Below are 19,234 nucleotides of genomic sequence, written 5' to 3' on the forward strand. Positions count from 1 at the left end.
TACAGAGAGAGAGAGAGAGGGTTTGAAAAGGGAAGAATGGCGGATGGATATATATGCATCCTATATATATATATATATAATAGGAAAAGTGAAGGAAGGATAGAGATGGATAGAGATGTCAAATGTGGATGAGATTTGAGATCGTGATCCGTGGGGCTACGCTCCGCGTAAAATGGCAATCATTGTAGGGTTTGAATGGCGAGGTTTCAGTACTCTTTGAGATTTATGGATCGTATTGCGTGAATCGATATGCGTCCCTTGTTAACAAAGTTGCTTTTGGAGCTCGATCATGTCGTCGTCGGCCATTGGAGTACTTCTCCAGCTAGTTTCTGTCTCACTCAAACCTAACCACCATCGATCTATGTCTTCCCCATCATTTCTTTTCCCAATTTTCCTCACATGTATGATGATGATAATGCATCTGAGTGTGAGTGGACTCCATTTGATCATTATCCCTACAATTTTAGATATATTTGATTAAACATTGAATATGGATGGGGGTACCATATATGATTAGAATCATATAATACCAAATCTCAAAATGATATCCCTTAATCTCTCGATCATTACGAAAAGGTGAAATACAATTAATGATTAATCATGAAGAATTCCTTGAGAATTTTACCAAATTCATTCTTCTTCGACAACAGATGGTCAGAATTTCATCTCAGATTGGTTTCAATACTAACACTTCCGCTATGTACGAACACTTTTTTTTAATGATATAATATATAAATAATATATTTAATGTACTTTATTTTTAACATTACACATTTTTATTGATCGATAATAAATGTATTGAATTTTAAAATATTTGCAATTAATAAAATTATTAAAAATAAAATATATTAAATACAGCTATATAAGGTCGAGCACACTCTTATCAAAACTCTAAATATAATGGTGACAATATTAATTTTTTTTTAAATGAATTGGGTGGGTGTTGGGTAGCACAGCAATGCACTGTTTGGGCACGCTTATGCCGACAATTGCTTGCTTCAAGTAATTGAAATTAAGGAAATGGGACAAAATCCAAGGAGGGGTGGTTTGGCCGCCTAACATGCCAAAAACTCACGAGTCTACTGCTAACAGACTTTCACGTGTATAAATTAAATCATTATTTTATGTACGTTTTATAGTTATTTGGGTGAATTAAAATTTTATAATTAGTTTGATCAGTCTTAGGGGAAAAACCCTTTTTTGAATTACTCACAAAACACTTTTTATAAAATTAATTCCCTTCAAAATATTATTTAATTTCACATTAGAACCAAACCATACTAAATTACTAAAAATGAATATTATATTTTTTTTTCTCATCATTTTAAAGAGCAGGGAATGAAAAATGTTTTAAGAGATAAAATTGGAAAATATTAAATAAAAATATCTATTAATACCCTTTTATATTATAAGTATGATAATATGATTAACAATTTTATGATAAAGAATTCATTAAGTTAAGTAGCACTCAAATATTATTTATGGGTCCAATAATATATCATATTAGATTTTGGTAACAACATATAATTAATTCTTTTACAAAACTTCATTTTGAAACTCCAAATTCACATTGGTTTCCATCCACATTAAGCTTATGTTTAGGAGACAGGGACAAAAGGGTACATAACAAAAAGAAATAATCCTTCTATGATTTGAGAATAATAAAATGTAAATAAAATATAATTTTACTTTATTTGGACGGTGAATGAAAATGGAAGAAGAAAAGTAATGGTAAGATGGATGAAATAACAAATATAAAATAAAATTTTAATTATACCTATGGGTACCCCTCTATTTAGTTAAACGAAAAAGTGAGATGAGATGATAAAAATGCCCTTAGTTTTAAGATTAATGAAGAAAATAAAAAGAGCCACCATGGGTACCCCTCTATTTAGTCAAAGTCGGGAATGTTGCGGGTCCCATCCCATCCGATTCCATCTACCGAACCCAACTGCGTAAGGCTGCGAGAGATCATAACTTAACTGGGGGAGCAAAATGACAAAACAGAAAAGAGAGCCAAATTAGGAGTTTAAAAAGGGTCCCACCCACCCACCCACCATATGGGCCGTCGATGGCTCAGATCTCGTATTTGATCAAGAGACACCTCCATGGGATTCCACGTCCCTGATTTCTCTACTCTAAACCACCCCACCGAATCTCCCGCACCGCCACCCCACTGTAATAAAATTTGAACGTAATTAACTCCAATAAAAAAAAACATGGAATATTTTTTGGGAGATGATTATACAATACAATTGCTTGCTTGCTCTATTTGAATACCCCCCAAATCCATCGACCCACACTTAGCTCTCTCTCTCTCTCTCTCTCTCTCTCGCCACCAAATCTGGTGATAAATTCAGAATATATATGTGTATAAATATTAATTATTACGTAATGCAACAAGCATTAGGGTTTTCGTCGGAGAAGAGCTGAGGCGCCGGCGGGATTCTCTCGATCACGTAAAGCGGCTGGTAATAATACATCGCCCTCTGCATTGCCAGTTCGTCCGTCACGATGTTCGGCACTTCCTCCTCCTTGGCCTTCTCTTCTTTGCCATCTTTCTTTTCTTCCTCCGGAGCCTTCTCGCCGCCTCCTTCCTTCTTCTCGGCGTCGGCGGCTTCTCCTTCCTTCTTCTCCTCGGGCTTGGATTCCTCCGCCGCAGCAGGCTTTTGATCTTCCGCCGGCGCTTCTTCTTTCTTCTCCTCGGGCTTCGCTTCTGCAGCTTCGGCCGGCTTCTCGGGCTCCGGTTGTGGCACAATCTTCGCCTGCTTTTTGGTGCGTCTGTAGACGTAATCGACGAGCTTGTTCGCGTCCATGGTGCCCGTCACTGTCACTTTCCCTGAGCTCAGCTCTGTTGTCGCTGTTCTTACTCCTGCAAATTGCAAATTAACAAAATCCATGCAATTCATTAATTACATTTTTATCTCGTAATCATAATTTATTTCTGTTAATGACGTATCAAACCATCTTTAATTACATTTTTCTTAAATCTTTAATTTTGATCTCTTTGATTGGATATTAGTTTTGATTTATCCGATGAGACCCTACTAATCATCTTTCCACATAATTAACCATCTTAATGGTATTCTTCATATATATACTAACATTCTCGTCTCGTACTCAATTCTCATTTACAAAACGAATAATTGTCGGTTCATGGAGATTGCTGGTAATGAATTAATTAACTCAATAAATTAATTAATTAGTACCTCTCATTTTGAGTATCTTCTTCTTAAGCTGCTGAGCACAAGCCTCGCAGTGCATGTTCACAGTGAGTTCCACGGTCGTCAACCCACTAACCTGAAGCAACGAGACATGTATAGATAAGAGCTCCAATTAATTGTTGAGCTTGTTACTGTAAGATACTAATTAATTAAGAATTGGGTTGGTGAATGAGACCTCTGAATTAACGACTTCAGGCAGAGGCTTGCCCTCAGCTGCAGGTAATGGGGACACAACTTGGGCTCGTCTCTTGGTTTTCTTCATTATCTTTGTGCACACGGCTTGAGGCTCGATCACTCCTTTGATGGTCACTTGGTTCTTGGACATATCAGTCACCACCCCCTCCACCCCTGTAAACATAGAATTTTTCACCAAAATTACCTCTTGCCGTTGAGAGAACCCTTGGAATTCATGGTTGCTTGGCGTGTGTGTGTGTGTGTGTGTGTGTGTGTGTAGAGAGAGAGAGAGAGACCTCTAATCTTCATGATGGACTTCTCAATCTTCTTTGTACATCCAACACAATGCAAGTCGACAAAGAGGACGAAAGGAGAGGGGGGCTTGGGCTCTTCCTTCGTCTGCTCTTCTTTTGGCTTGTCTTCTGTCTTCTCCTCTTTCTTTTCTTCTGGCTTGGGTGCTGCTTGAGCTTCTTCCTGCCAATTCCAAATGCCAATCCATTCATTCCAGTCCCAACAAATACATGATCATGTACGATTATCAAATAAATATATATGCACCCAAAGGCATAGCATTATTACAACACTTGACTAAATTACCTGTTTGGCTTCCTCCGCACCCATTGGCTCTATCAGATTGAAACAGGGCCAAGTTTCTAAAAATGATCGGAAAGAAAGAAAGAAAGAAGCAGAGAGCTTCAGAAGAAGGTCAACCCGTAAAAGAGAGAAAAAGAGGAGATGGTGTATAAATACAAGAGTATGAGAATTTAAATTCAGTATTATGCTGTGGACGGTGCAATAATTTTATATATTATATGTATATATCTCTGTATGTATAAAGTGAACTATATATGTGATTCCTGAGCACATGCAGAGCCACTAAAATGGATGGGATCTCTCTCTCTCTCTCTCTCTCTCTCTCTCTCTCTCTCTCTTAGAGTTCTCTCTTTTAAGGTTTCTGAGACTGTAAAGAGAAAGGCAGCAAAACCAAGGAGATGGGTAGGCCGATTTATAGGTAACGTTTGGTAAATAAACACATATAGGCACGATAGGTACCAACAAATACGTACATCTACAGGCTCGTAAATCCTTATCCTGTAAAGTCATTCGCATAAATTGAGTCCAAATTCTTACAATTTAATTGTAAGGGATCACATTGATAGTATTACAAAAATTCTTTTTAATTTGTCTGTTAAAACTGTGATTTGTACAGAGTGAAAAATTAAGTCTTCAAATTTAAGACCTTTTACTCAAATATATTAATACTCTCTTACTACTTAAGCCATTACTAGTAGTGATGTTTACTTGACAAGTTCAACGTATTAACCCACTTTCTAGGAAACTATCCATCCACATCTTCTAACGCAGGTTAGGGAAATGTCTCATTGAATGGTAATGAAGCTCTCTTTTCCTACCGTACTGCAAACATTAAAGAAACAAACCCTATACTTACTTCTTTACGTAAGAATACAAAAAAGCCCTATAATTACTCATGGGTCATGACTCATGAATACGAAAGCACCTTTCAGAGATTCAGGACTTTCTGTGCATGCAGGTGATCAGTCGGCAGCAAAAGTATCTGCCTTTATTAAAAATGTTCTCTTTCATCGTAACTTGTGTGTGGGATGGATCATAAATCAATGGAACTAGGAATGCTCAATGGCTTAATTAGTTTGCAGATCTACGTGGAGTTTGTTGTAGTGTGTGCTAGCTACCAAGGAATTGGCGCCACATGGCCTGCTACATCCACATGCCTTTCACGTAATTACAAAGCTCTTTGATTTCATTTTATAATTTAAGTATAATCAATTCTTCTCCTATTTTGTTTCCTTGTTTTGCTTTCTTGACTGATCAATAGAAAAGTAAATGGGGATGAAATGGGCGACATATCTATCATCTCAGCATCAACTTACCGAATTGTCTCCTTCTATCACCAAACCATTAACTTTCTACATTAAAACTCAGAAAACCATTCAACAAATTTGCCACCTACATATAGTCCATGTGGGGAAATTCTTAATTTACATAATAAAGTTATGAGTTCTAACCCTAGGTTGGCCTTCTCTAAATTTAAGCTATTGTGTGTCCCAACACATTTAGTTAATGCACACTTAAAGAATAGTACGTAGTAATCATAAACTTATATATAAAAAAAAAAATCATCAGTTTTCTGTCAATGCAGAAAGGTTAAGTACCCTCCCACCATATATACCATACCAGTCGTCAGAGATGGCCAAGCGTGGAAATGACTCAGCAGGGGACACCATTAATTAGAATCCACAGCTCTAAAGGTTTGGTTGGAGATGCCAATCAGAGGGAAATGGACATGAAAATCCAGCCAAAAAGAGAGAGCATATATCCTCAACTGGATCTTATGTTAGGTTGACCTCATTTCATTGTGAAAAAGAAAAGACCATCTTTTCTTATTCATTAAGAGATGTCGTGTTTGAAAAGTGTTTGTTCCTAATAGCCGATCGAGGGGGCTGATGGTGAACTTTATTGTTAGTTTTAGGCAAACACCAGAAGCAGCGGCAGCACCTGGACACTTGCTTTTAACTTGTCTTCCTCAAGCCATGCAATCATCTCAAACTCAACCACCACCCAACTAGATCTATTTACTTTTTCTTGAAGCATTCAAATTCCATGATTTCACTATTCTTGACGACTGATCAAGAAATTACAAGGTTAGTCCCACCACCCCCACTCCATAGAGATTTCTTTCTGTATTTAAAGAATATTAATAGTCTTAGCATATTCTTTAAAATAAAAGCCAATCAATACTAGCGCTAGCATGTTTGGTCGAGGAATGTCCTGTGTAAAATGGATAACACTTGCAGGGGCTACGGGCTACCATATGGATTGAGGCCATGATCATGAAAGATGGGCAATGCTACATAACCATAGATTGCATATAAAATGACAGTTTCTTTAAATTTTGTACAGTAAGAAAAGATCATAAAGAAATCCATGAACATGGCTGACAATAAAAGGAATACACCTGCACCGTTCTGATCTTTTCCTGGTATAGAATACTGAAGTATGCCTTTCCTGACAATAAAAGGAAGATACCATTGGATTGGACTAGTAATAATTTTCCCTACTTTTTCAGGGCTTTGTTTCTTTATGGGCAACGGCATCAACAGAGAGAGAGAGAGAGAGAGAGAGAATGATAAATGAAACAAAGAAGAGGTAGCCATTTCTTGAGATCCAAAACACAAAGCACGTCATTTGTGTAAATAAGTTATATATCTTAATGCTGAATAAATGAGAAGCATTAATTACCAGTTTGTTTGTTTCCAGATGCCTTGAGATAATAATCACATTGACTCGGAGAATTATTTATGACTAAATAATGGAGGGGTTAGTCATTGAAAGACTGGGTCTACGATGACGTGCAGCAATAGAAAATGAAGTTCGATCGAGACTTGTAAATGCATGCATGAAATGCATGGTCTCTGTCACTGTGCATGCATTTATGTCCTTGTATTTGTTTAATGTGATATATATCAATATCATACACTCATTCGAGTTTATCTGTTCACATAATATTTGTAAAAATGAATAAAATAAGATTATATTAAAATATTTTTCAAAATAAGATAATTAGGATAAAAAATATTTCAAAATTTCTATCATACTCTTTGCTAAACTTTTTAAAATGCACTGAGAATTATAATTTTTTTCATGTATTTATTAAAATACATATAATAAAAGATAAAAAAAAATTTTACCATAATATTCTTTTTCCAAATTCATTCAAAACTGTTTATTAATATCCATAATAAGTTTATAATTAAAATTAACAAGTTTAAATTTTTATATAAAAAACGCTATCAAAATAATATGACAGTAACATATTCATAAATATGAAACATTATTTTAACAAATTTTTAATTTCCAGAGCCACATCATTTTTCATAAAATTTATTTACAAACTTTTGAAGGGAATCGGGCGACGAGTGGTGACAGGAGGCCGACAGCAGCTGGTGAAGCAGGGAGAAGTAGGCCGCTGCAGGGCAGCGGTCCAAGCAGATCGTGGTGAAGGAGACGGCAGCAGACAAAGCGGATTGCGACGAATGCAACGACGGCTACAAACAACACCGGCGACAGCGATATACGCAACAGAAGATGCAAGCAGCGACGGTCGACGTATATGAACAAGAATGACAAAATTGAGTTAAAAAAAAATAACAGGGAGAAGGACTTTACCTTACACTGTTTTTGGGCCTCTTTCGTGAGGGTGAGCAAGAAGAGAAAGAAAATGTGAGGGTTTATGATATGAGGGAGCATGTGAATCTTTTCCTCTTGTATGTAAAATCTTATATAAATTTATCTAAAGAGATGAAAGATTTAATTATCTAATTTTTGACAAATAAAAGGTTACGTAATTTTTTTTAATGGGTTATCAAATAAATTTAATAAATATAATAAAAAATACTTTTATTTGATATGATTTCTACATTTCACTTTTTTCGTCCCATATCCTTATTAACAAACACTTAATACTTCCTCAAGAGGATGATGATCAGTTTGTACTGAAACCAACTCAAGCATAAAAAATGATAAATTTTTTTATCAAGGTAATGATAAATTTGTTCAAAGAAAGGAACTTTATTTTTAAAATAAAGTGTATTATTTTTAGATTTAAAATAATCATATTAGTTAATAGTAAATATATCAACCAATAAAATTGTTTTAGAGTTAAAAATAATAAACTTTGCCCAAAAATAAGATGCGTTTATTGAAACTTAACTATTACATGCAACTGTTAACATTATCAAAATTTAATTGATTTTCGTAAAGATATTTGAAAAATGAGAAAATTTTGTCAAATGAATAGTAATACTTTGCATGCATGCATGCATACAGGAAACTTGAACAAGTGAAAGAATGTTTTTTTATTGCGTGCAGGTTGAGTTTTGGATCATGAACCACATGGAACTTGAAACTCATTGGAGAGAGAGAGAGAGCAGAGCACTTACTGTGAGATCTTTGACTCAGAAGGGAGGAATGCATGGGAGAAGGAATTGGGCACGAAAAAGAGAGCGAGCAACCCCTGCATTATTAGAGGCAGATTTAGTGGCCTCAATTGTAATAGTGATTTTTAGGTCCCAACACTTTGGTCACAATGGTATGCGCGTAGATGGCGTGGGGCATGCACATTTGCAGAGTGGGCCAGCTGGAATATTTCCTTCACGCGTCGTATGTAGCAATCCTTTTCCTTTTTATGGATAAAAGGTTAAGTTAGCGCAAAAGAAGAATCTTTAGGTATAAAAATGAATCTTTAGGTATGAAGGTTAATTTTTGTATACTCAATTACTTGAGAGATGTTGTGCGTCCTGTATTTGAGTCCTCAATTACGTTAAAAAAAAATAAATCACAAATAAAATTTCTGACCCTCGTAGAAAAAAATCAAACTCAATTCGCTTAAATCTGACATAACACTCACTCTTTTGTCATTCATTTAACTCATGAGACCTCGAGTACTATATTGCTATATGTAAAAGCCATCCCTAATCATTTTGATTAATTTTCAATGGGTTAACAATGACAACGTACACTCAGTCTCCCTCAAACCTCACACTTAAACATAATAAATAATTACTCAAATTCCAAACAACATTAGAAACATATTTCTTATGTGCAGTGCAGCATGGGTGATTCCAAAGTGGGGGCAACGAGGCCACATGCCTCCACAGTGCATATCATTAAAACTTTCTCTTGGATATGGGGGTTAATTTAATCAAACTCAAATTATAGATATAAAGTAAATTTTAGGGTAAGCACGTGCCCCAAAGTGCGTCCAACGAGGCTCTCTCTTGAAACTTCTCTTTGTCTGTAAATTATCTAGCACAAAAAAATTATGTCCAGTACAACATCACTAAATTATATTATGCGAGATCTAAAAAAAATTATAAAAATCTCTCAAAATGCACATGTAAAACCAAAAAAAAAAAAAAAACCTCTTAGAAGAATTGAAAAATCACTTGCAATTTGCAAAGAGGGAATAATTATAGAAGCCAAACTTACGAGTCTAACATAATATTAACGCTTTGTTAACACTTTTATCTACGTTTCTCAAATACACACACACACACATTTATATATATTAGACTTTTAAATTTGCTAACGCTTTTCTCTATGTCATGAAAATGTATCAACTATTTTTAAGAAATTTTCTTTCATGAAAATCTAGACCATAAGGCATTTCTTTTTATTAAGTTAAAAACAATGTAATTAGATATTTATAAAATTAATAACAAGATTAATGAAAAATAAATATTATGTCCTAATAGTTAGACGATCCCAGCTACTTTCTATTGCTTAGCCCTCAACCACTATTATTCTTGCGATCATAAATCACATGTTAGATTATAAATAAATAATATAGGACACCTCTGCTTGTCCGAACTGGACACTTGGTTGGGGGCTATTTCGGTTGTACCATATATGGGTTTTGTCCATTAATGCTAGCAAAAAATCCGCTGCAGCCGATTATGCCTGCCAAATAGATGGGAAGCCAACTGGATGTGTTTTCCTTTAAGCAGCCCACCCATCACATCACTGAATGGGGATAGTTTTGTCATTGGCGGAAGGGGAGACGTACCACCGAAAGCTATATAGCTAGCTAGCTAGCCAGCCAAAAACTGAGGATTATCCCACACCCCACCACCAAAAAGGCCAACAATATCATATAGATACTGCCCACAGGAATGGAATCAGATCCTTCACTGGTTACAGATTCTATGCATATCTATATTGCATGGCCATAAAATGAAAGGTTCAGCCAAATGATGAATTAAATCTAGTGCGCATAGGATGCCTTAGGACTCTGTCAGTTCCAAAAGTGCTCCAGGCAATGGCCTTCCCTTCCGAATTCCAAAGTTTCCAATTACTTGAAGCAGCCACGTTTCTTAATTTCTCCATGAATATCTCAAGCCCAAGCACTTGGATTATAAATATGATCAGTAATGCTATGGCCTTGAAGTTTAAAGAAACTTGAAAGCAGACTATGTCCGTTAGGTGAACCCAGCTAGGTGAAGGTTCACCATAAGTCCGTTAGTTAATAGAACCAACTCCACTAAGGTGTATTATATCATAACCGAACCGTTTTCACAAAAATAAGCATGCTAAGATCTTTCAGTCCTCTAGAATTTGACAAAAGATTGTAAAATAAGAAGAGGATGAAGCTCTAAAACGCTCGATTTTTTAATGTTATGAGCCTGTAGAAAGCTTATAAGCCTGTAGGAGGAAATTGGTCTGATGAGAAAGTCAAATTTAAGAAGTAGGGATCATTATACAGACTGGATAAATCTTACCAATTCTGGAATCATTTAGCTTAATTTCTTTTCTCCTAAAAAAGAAATCGATGTTGGTGTATACGATGTGTTCGCAAGATCAAGGATGGGATTAGCATTGGAGCATCATCAAAAACAAGTTTATAAAATTCAAGCTCAAGAACAGATAAAGTAGAATCTTCAATGCCACAATTTGTGATATAAACTACGCTAACCACTTTGCACATTCGATTCTCAAATTGCACATTCTGGTTATAAAAAAATTGACAGTATCAAATCCATTAAATCAGAGACACAAAGCTGATATTTCCATGACGAGGGACTGACATATCAATATGCACCCCAAAAGCACATAATTCCTTTGTTCAGAAACTGAGTAGACTTTGAACTCCAAAAAAACTGACTCTATGAGTAATTAACATAGTATTTTGAGTTTTGAAGGATCAAGAAATCAATTATTCAACAGGAGATAAGCTTAACTCGAGAATAAGATGCTTGTAAAGTTTGTCAAAACTCACCTCAACCCCATCTTCCCGTCATGTTTGCTCTGACAAGAAAATTATTCAAACATACATCCATATATATATATACATATACATAGAAACAAAGGTTATTTTACCTGAGAAGGAACGGTATCAATGGCAGGACAAAGATCATTGATGTTGCGTTCTTCAAATTGGAAATCAATCTGGGTTCTCATAGATTTTCCACTACCTTGTGTTAAGAACCAAGATCCCCAAATTCAGAATGTTTTCTAGGAAATATGTTTTTGCTTTAATCATTATTTTGTCTGTTTATGTTTGTTCCTTGTATATAAATATAGCTATTATCTTGTTCAAATAAAATATACAAAATATTATACTACATTCTCTTTGCGATTTTTGTTTTTTATTTTTAATTTTAAGTTTTAAATTTATTTTTAATTTTCTATTTTCAAAAAACTAAAAACGTATTCTTTTTATGATTTTAAAAAATTATTTCTTAAAATAGAAAATTAAAAAATAAGTTTACTTTTAATAAAATTTTGAAAATAAATATTTTATGATATTTTATTCAATAAATTTAATTATTAAATGATAAAATTAACTCTTTTTAATAAAATTTTATTTTAATAAGATTTTATTATTAAAATAAAATAATAAATTACTAACATCTAATATTTATATTAAATATTATAATACATAATATATGTAATATACTTAATAATATATTATATGTTATCTTATATTTTTATTTATAATATAAATATACTATATTTTTTAATTTTTAAATAAATATAAAATTTTATTTTTAAAATTTAAGAATAAATTTTTTTTCTTTTTTTCCTTCTTTTCTTTTTTTCCTTTTTTTTTTTTTTTTGAACCAAAACATGAAAGTTTTTCATGTTTTGGACTAAGAGATTATTTTAGTTGAAAACAACAAAAATAACATTTTATTGTTTTAAGTTTCCTTTACAAAAATTTTTCTTGTTTTCAAAAATGACAAAAGAAACACATTTTTATTGTTTTTAAAAATTAAAAACTAAAAACTAAAAATGACCTGAAAACAATAAATAGAACGCAGCAGTACTCTTTCAAAAAAATTTCATGATATCAGAGCGATTATCCTTGTGATATCTTAGGGTGCTCATCTCTCTGCCAACTGCGTACACAACCACTTGCAACACCAGAGCTCCAGTTATCAGATCCACCTAGAGATAGGAAATGGGTCGAGCCGACCCACAAAAAAATAAAAAAATATTTAAAAAATTATGTTTGTATTTAATAATTATAAATATAATAATTAAAAATTATGTTTCTTGTAAACATAATTTTATTGTAATGTTTGTAAACATAATGTTTATTATGTTTGTAAACATAATTTTAGTGTAATTTTTGTAAACATAATCTTTACTGTAAACATCATAATTTTACAAACATCAAAATTATAAGTAAACATTAATAAACATATTTTAAAAAATATTAGTTATATTTGGGAAAAAAATAAAAAAATATATTTAAAAAATTATATATAAAAAAAATTAAAAATAAATGGCTTACGGGCCAACCCAAATAGTCAGGCCCGACCCGACCCACTTTCGCCCATTTATTAAGGGCCGCAGGGCCATGCCGGGCCCAAGTTTCCATTTCCTTGGCCAGGCCCAACCTTGCCCATCTCCCTCGTGGGCCAAATTCGGCCCGGCCCACCAAATTAGCGGGCCAAGTGAGATGCGGGCCGAGCCAGCCCGCCCATTTCCCATCTCTAGATCCACCATGCTCAACTATCGTCATGCCCAAGAACGTCGTCGGTCACTACGCCCAACAGTGCTGACCGTCGCCGCACCACTCCGTTGTTGCAAACTCACCGCAAATCCGTCGCGTCAACCAACTTTACCAACTACAACGGCTCCAGTCAAATCTACTCACTACAACCATCAGGCATCGCTAAAACCACCTCGTCGCACCATCACCAAATCTGTTGTCGACCACCGTTGAAGCTCCTCGTGCCGTCCCCATATCTGCCATCACATCTGCTACCAACCACCGTTGAAGCTCCCCACGAAGTCATCAGATCTACAGTCACTACAATCGTCGGTCGTCACATGCTCACTAGATCCGACCACCACCTTTCGATCTGCTGCCAATCGTTGCATGCTCACCAAATCTGACCGCCATCCTCAGATCTACCGCCAGCTCTTGCTTGCTCACCCAAATCTAACCACCACAGGTAGGATCTACACCGTCGCCACTACTTAGATCTGCACCTAGCTCACCTAGATCCAACATCCAATAGCCAGATCTTATTGTGGCTACCCCTATCCTTAGATTTGACTCGCCCATAGTCGTTTTAGATCTCGTATTTTCAATCTCTTGTTGTTTTTAGATCTGAACTGTCACAACTATTTATGCTTCATATCTGTGAAGTCTCCATAACCCACTCAACTCCAAACATCCATTCCTTCTAGCTTTCATGGTAAAGAATGATGAAACTTCAAAGGCAACTATGTCCTCTTCTAACATGTACGATAATCCAAGCGACCCCTTTTTATCTCCATCACTCTAACTAACTAAGTTTGGTTCTTGTGCCTCAACAATTGACACAGAACAACTATTTTCTTTAGAGCCATGCCATGCTCATGGCTCTCACCACCAAGAAGAATGGCTTTGTAAACGGATCCATAATGGAGCCCTCAACAACATCCACCAAAGAACACAAACAATGGACTCGCTTCAATCTCCTCATCAAAAGTTGGATCCTCAACACTATTCCACCTAGCATTGCTCAAAGTGTGATGTATAATGACAGTACATCCAAGATCTTGCTAGAGTTGAAAGGACGTTTCTCTCATATGAATAATGTGCATCTTTTTCAAGTTGACCAAGAGATTCATGAGTGCATTCAAGGGACATGAGCATTGGTGACTACTATACCAAATTAAAAGGCCTGTGGGATGCACATGATGCTCTAAGCCCTTTTTCATCCATTGATGGCGACATGGAAAAACAATTGCAAGAGTACCAACAAATGCAACGCATTATTCAATTCCTCGTGAAACTCAACCCCATTTATGTTGGAGCTAGAGGGCATATATTACTCATGGATCCCTTAACACCCGTGAACAAGGTATTTTCCCTCATTATTCAAGATGAAAAACAACGAAATGTCTTTTCACAGATGATTGGAAAAAACACCAAATGCAACTGCTTTTGCTATCAAAAAGGGACCACCAAATTCCAACAGAAATTACTTACCAAGAAATTCACATCTCAAATGTGATCGCTGCAACCTTGTTGGGCATACCACTACAAATTGCCGCCAACACCTTAAGTGTAATAATTGTGGTTACAAGAATCATACCATCGATGTTTATTGCAAGCTCAAGCGAGCAAATGCTCATCAAAGGGATAAGAAATGTCCCTCAAACAGTTTTCCCAAAACTCATCATACAGATTTCAAATCTGACAAGATTGAAACAACTCATTCCTCTTATAGTCTCACTGCTGAACAATATCATGATCTCCTTAAACTCATTGCTCGAACAAAATCTGTTAGTGCTACCAATCAAGTATCAACAATGAGCAACCTTTCAGGTATCCGTCCTAGCTCTCTCATATATGATAAGGGTATTCAATGGATCTTTAACACAAGAGCCCCTAATCATATGGTTTGTTCCCCACATTTTTTCACCAGTATTCCTATCACCAATCATTATGTTCATTTACCAAACTATGCTCTTGCTCAAGTCACACATATAAGGACAATTCAATTTTCAAGTTCACTGGTTCTTTATAGTGTGCTTTGTGTTCCTTCCTTTAAACTCAACTTGATATTTGTGGCCAAATTAACTCAAACCTCTTCATGTTATGCAACTTTTGCCAACAACTTTTGTTTTGTGCAAGACCAACATTCGGGGAACACAATTGGAACGGGAATTGAGCAAGATGGACTCTACTACTTGGGCGAGTCGAAGCATGCTAAGTATCATGTTTTTCTTGCCACCACCACTTCCATCAATCCTCGTTTTTGACACCAACATCTTGGTCATCCATCCAATAAAAACCTACAAGCCATTTCTCTATGTTCAAACTCTGTCAAAGCCAATTTTGAATATAATTCATGTTCCAAAAATATCACCAACACTCAATGTCTAGGAAAAATCCAGATTACTCAGGTCCTATTCATTAATTATTCAGTTCTATAAGCTCTAGCAGACACAGGCAACACAAAGGAGTTGTCCCAGGGGCGAAGCCAGCATAAGCCCAATGCAGGCCATGGCCCTCACTGGGCCTTGGCCGCCATTAAGTTGGCCCGCACTGAGGCCTGCCCTAAATCTGCAAACCCTCACATGTCCTACCTTCATTTTCTCTTTCGCTCAAGCGCCCGCACTCAGCCGTCGCCCACCCCCTTGCGCCCTGTCCTTCGCTCTTGCCTCTGTATGGCTCGGTGGCTCCGTCGCTCACCGGCGCCGCCTCAGCCTTGCTCGACCACCTCGGTCATCTTTTCGCTCGCCCTCGCCAGTCGCCAACTGTAACGACCCGATCCAACGATAGGAAGAACCGGAACAACTTACCATGATGGGCCTACACGAACTTCCCAGGGGGTCACCCATCCTTGGATTACCCCAGGTTAAGCACGCTTAACTTGTGAGTTCTTTGCCAACATTCAGCCCAAAAGGTATCCAACTGGTGTTGTTTCATTTCTTACATTATCCTCGATATATACTAACTTCTCTGAGCTCTCGGGGTATTACATTCTCCCCCCCTTAAGCACATGACGTCCTCGTCATGCGACCTTACAACTGGTCCTAGATCTCTCCCCCCTTGCATGGCCGATGTGGGATTCGCCTAAGGTGCCTACACACACCCCCCATAGGGGCCTACACGCCTCCCTGGGACTCAGCCTCCTCGCTGAGGTTTGCTCTACCACCGCGCTCAGAGGCTCGGGAGTCGGCTCTGATACCACCTGTAACGACCTGATTGAGCGATAGGAAGAACCGAAACAACTTACCCTGATGGGCCTACACGAACTTCCCAGGAGAGTCACCCATCCTTGGATTACCCCAGGTTAACTTCTCTGAGCTCTTGGGGTATTACATTCTCCCCCCCTTAAGCACATGACGTCCTCGTCATGCGACCTTACAACTGGTCCTAGATCTCTCCCCCCTTGCATGGCCGATGTGGGATTCGCCTAAGGTGCCTACACGCACCCCCCATAGGGGCCTACACGCCCCCCTGGGACTCAGCCTCCTCGCTGAGGTTTGCCCTACCACCGCGCTCAGAGGTTCGGGAGTCGGCTCTGATACCACCTGTAACGACCTGATCGAGCGATAGGAAGAACCGGAACAACTTACCCTGATGGGCCTACACGAACTTCCCAGAGGAGGTCACCCATCATTGGATTACCCCAGGTTAAGCATGCTTAACTTGGGAGTTCTTTGCCAACATTCAGCCCAAAAGGTATCTAGTTGGTGTTGTTTCATTTCTTACACTATTCTCGATATATACTAACTTCTCTGAGCTCTCGGGGTATTACACCAACTCTCCCTCGGACCGCGGTCTCTCGCAGTCTCGCTTTCGCTTGCTGCTGCCTCTCTAAGCTCTCTCACAGCCTCGCTCCGTCGCTCGCAGACGTCGTCGGCTCGCCCCTCCTCCGGGTTTCAGCCCTCCATCACTCGTTGCCGCCTGCCTGACTGCCTTTCCGCTTTGGCTCCACCTCCGGCTCTCCGTCTTGGCCCTACTTCATGTAAATCAGTGAGCAACACAGCAGTAAGCTTCTACTTCACTAATTTTTGTTGTAATTTTTTTTTCAATTTTAAAATTAATTAAGTGATCTTGAATTTTGTTAACTGATGTTGGGTTAATTGATGTTAGATTTCTCAAAAATAAGTTTGTTAATTTGATGTTAAAAATTGATAAATAAGTTTATTAATTACATAGGCATAATATTTTGATTATTGGAACAATTGCACAGACATACATAATTTGATATTTGATTGTTGTTAGATCAATTACACATAATTTGATATTTTAATTGTTGAATTAATTGCACAAGCATATATAATTTAATATTTTAATTATTGGATCAATCACATAATTTGTGAATTTATGAATTTGTACATTCTCTAATTATCATTTGTTATATTAAATTTGAAATAGTTATGAAAAAAAATTTAAAATGAAAATCTTTGTCATATGTTAACAGGGAGAAATTAAATAAATTATATTAATTTTTAATATATTTATTATTTTTTTCTTTAATAAATTTTGCCTTTACAAAAATATTTTCTGGCTCCGCCCCTGCTGTCCTCTTGTTATTATGCTGAAGCTGACAGTAACCTTGAAAACAAAGATCAAACCGGAATGCAAAAAGGTGAATTAAAGGTTTGTTTTCTAAATATGGGAAGCTATGATGTAACACATCAAATGAATGTCCAACGGCACCAACTAGCACCATGAGCAGAGACTGTCTTAGGATTAGTGGAGATATTGAGACTTTTTCAATTACAGTTGGATTACATCAAATATCTACATTGACTCCTACCTCATTACTCTTGTAATGGATGGTACATTGACTCTTTACCTCTTTACTCTTGTAATGGATGGATTCACAAAACGTATCCAAGAAAAGGGTGTCTTGAAAAATGTTATTTGCAGATAATATTCTCTTGATGGATTAGATGAAAAAATGAGTGAATACCAAGCTCAAATCAACCTAGCATATCAAAAGCTGAATGTATGGAATGTAAGTTTAGTAAAAGCAAACAAAAAGCAGAGGTAGTCAGATGATGACTGTCTGATGACTTTGATTGGTACTGCCTGTAGATGGGTTTAGTTGATGTAGAGAAAACAGAATACGTAACAGAAGATACTGTGTGTGGAATAATCTGACATCTGATACCAAAATTGAGCAAGCCCATAGAAGAAGATAAAAGGAAGAAGCAAGAGAAGCAGACAGAAAGAATACCAGTGAAGAATTATATTCAAATATGATAATCTGAATCAATCAAATATAAGTAATCTCTGAATATCCACCTATTTATACACACAAAAATTAGAATCCTACTAGCGACTACAGAAAACAAAACTCTAGCTGAAATTCTGAAATATTAAATAAACCTAATCCAACTTTTATTTAGGATTATTGACTGCTAATATTCCTTCTTTCCTAAAATATGCATAAATTTATGGATCCATGTAAAAAATGACAAGAAAAAAATTGAAACATACATCCATATCCATGTCAATAATAGGTGCTAAGGATTCAATTACCTGTAAAAAGGAAGGGAACAAATGTCAGCTTGAAGAACTGCAACATCATTGATTCCGATAGATTTTCCTTTCTGAGTGCAGCCAAGATTTCCTACTATTTTTTGGCTGACCGGTGAGCACAGGATTGATCATGCATAATTCTGCACATAGCTGTCCAGAAATGGAACACATGCAGCAATGCATGCAAGCAAAATGGTGTCACAAGGTGAAAATTCAAAAAAGCATCCACAATTCTTAAATTGAGTGTGTCAGTGATTCATGCTTATGTGCAACAATCCCAGAAGAAATCAGTGATTCATGGGCACATCATGCACAGCCTCAGAAGCAAATTGGTATCACAACATAAACCATTGAAGAAGCACCCATAATTTTAACTCTGAAAGAGCAAAAACTACTTCCTGTAATAAAATCAGGGAATTGTTTCAAGAAGTCAACAGTCTCCAACAGCACCAGGTTAAAAAATGCAACAAAGAATGAGGCAATACCCGGAATCAAGTCTCAATTCAAAATGCAGTGTACTCTAGATGTAGAAACTGCAAAATGCTGGACTCCCCCATTATGGGTGGGAGATAACACTTCGTAAGTGTTCCTCATGAGCAGTTTTAGGGTGAAAGGCTTCCTATTTTAACAACACACCAAGCCCTTATTGCCACCAGGTGGGGTCGGCTGCATGAAGGACTCCATTATCAAAAACAAAATTAAATATAAATTTAGACCAATAGCCCTGATAATAGGTTAGTGTTAAATGAAGAAAATTATCCAGTTGTGTAAAAAATATTATCAGATGCATAAA

General features: G+C 36.5%; 1 protein-coding gene across 3 annotated transcripts; it reads right to left on the minus strand.

Moving 5' to 3' along the window:
- Nucleotides 1-2,221: 2,221 nt before the first annotated feature.
- On the minus strand, nt 2,222-19,233 carry LOC127797471 (heavy metal-associated isoprenylated plant protein 9-like). 3 transcript variants are annotated; one of them, XM_052330397.1, is made up of 9 exons: nt 11,313-11,659; nt 8,557-8,616; nt 8,378-8,451; nt 6,394-6,443; nt 3,996-4,051; nt 3,695-3,872; nt 3,400-3,572; nt 3,210-3,300; nt 2,222-2,872 (listed from the first exon to the last, which is right to left on the minus strand). In XM_052330397.1, the coding sequence occupies exons 1-9, from the start codon at nt 11,391-11,393 to the stop codon at nt 2,388-2,390; spliced, it is 1,248 nt and encodes a 415-aa protein (XP_052186357.1). In that variant the 5' UTR covers nt 11,394-11,659; the 3' UTR covers nt 2,222-2,387. The 3 variants fall into 3 exon arrangements, with proteins under 3 accessions (XP_052186357.1, XP_052186358.1, XP_052186359.1); XM_052330398.1 differs by lacking the exon at nt 8,557-8,616 and having other exon boundaries at nt 2,225-2,872; XM_052330399.1 differs by lacking the exons at nt 6,394-6,443; nt 8,378-8,451; nt 8,557-8,616; nt 11,313-11,659 and adding an exon at nt 18,442-19,233 and having other exon boundaries at nt 2,238-2,872.
- Nucleotide 19,234: the final 1 nt, after the last annotated feature.

The sequence above is a fragment of the Diospyros lotus genome, chromosome 3, assembly GCF_014633365.1.
Source record: "Diospyros lotus cultivar Yz01 chromosome 3, ASM1463336v1, whole genome shotgun sequence".
Lineage (NCBI taxonomy): Eukaryota > Viridiplantae > Streptophyta > Magnoliopsida > Ericales > Ebenaceae > Diospyros > Diospyros lotus.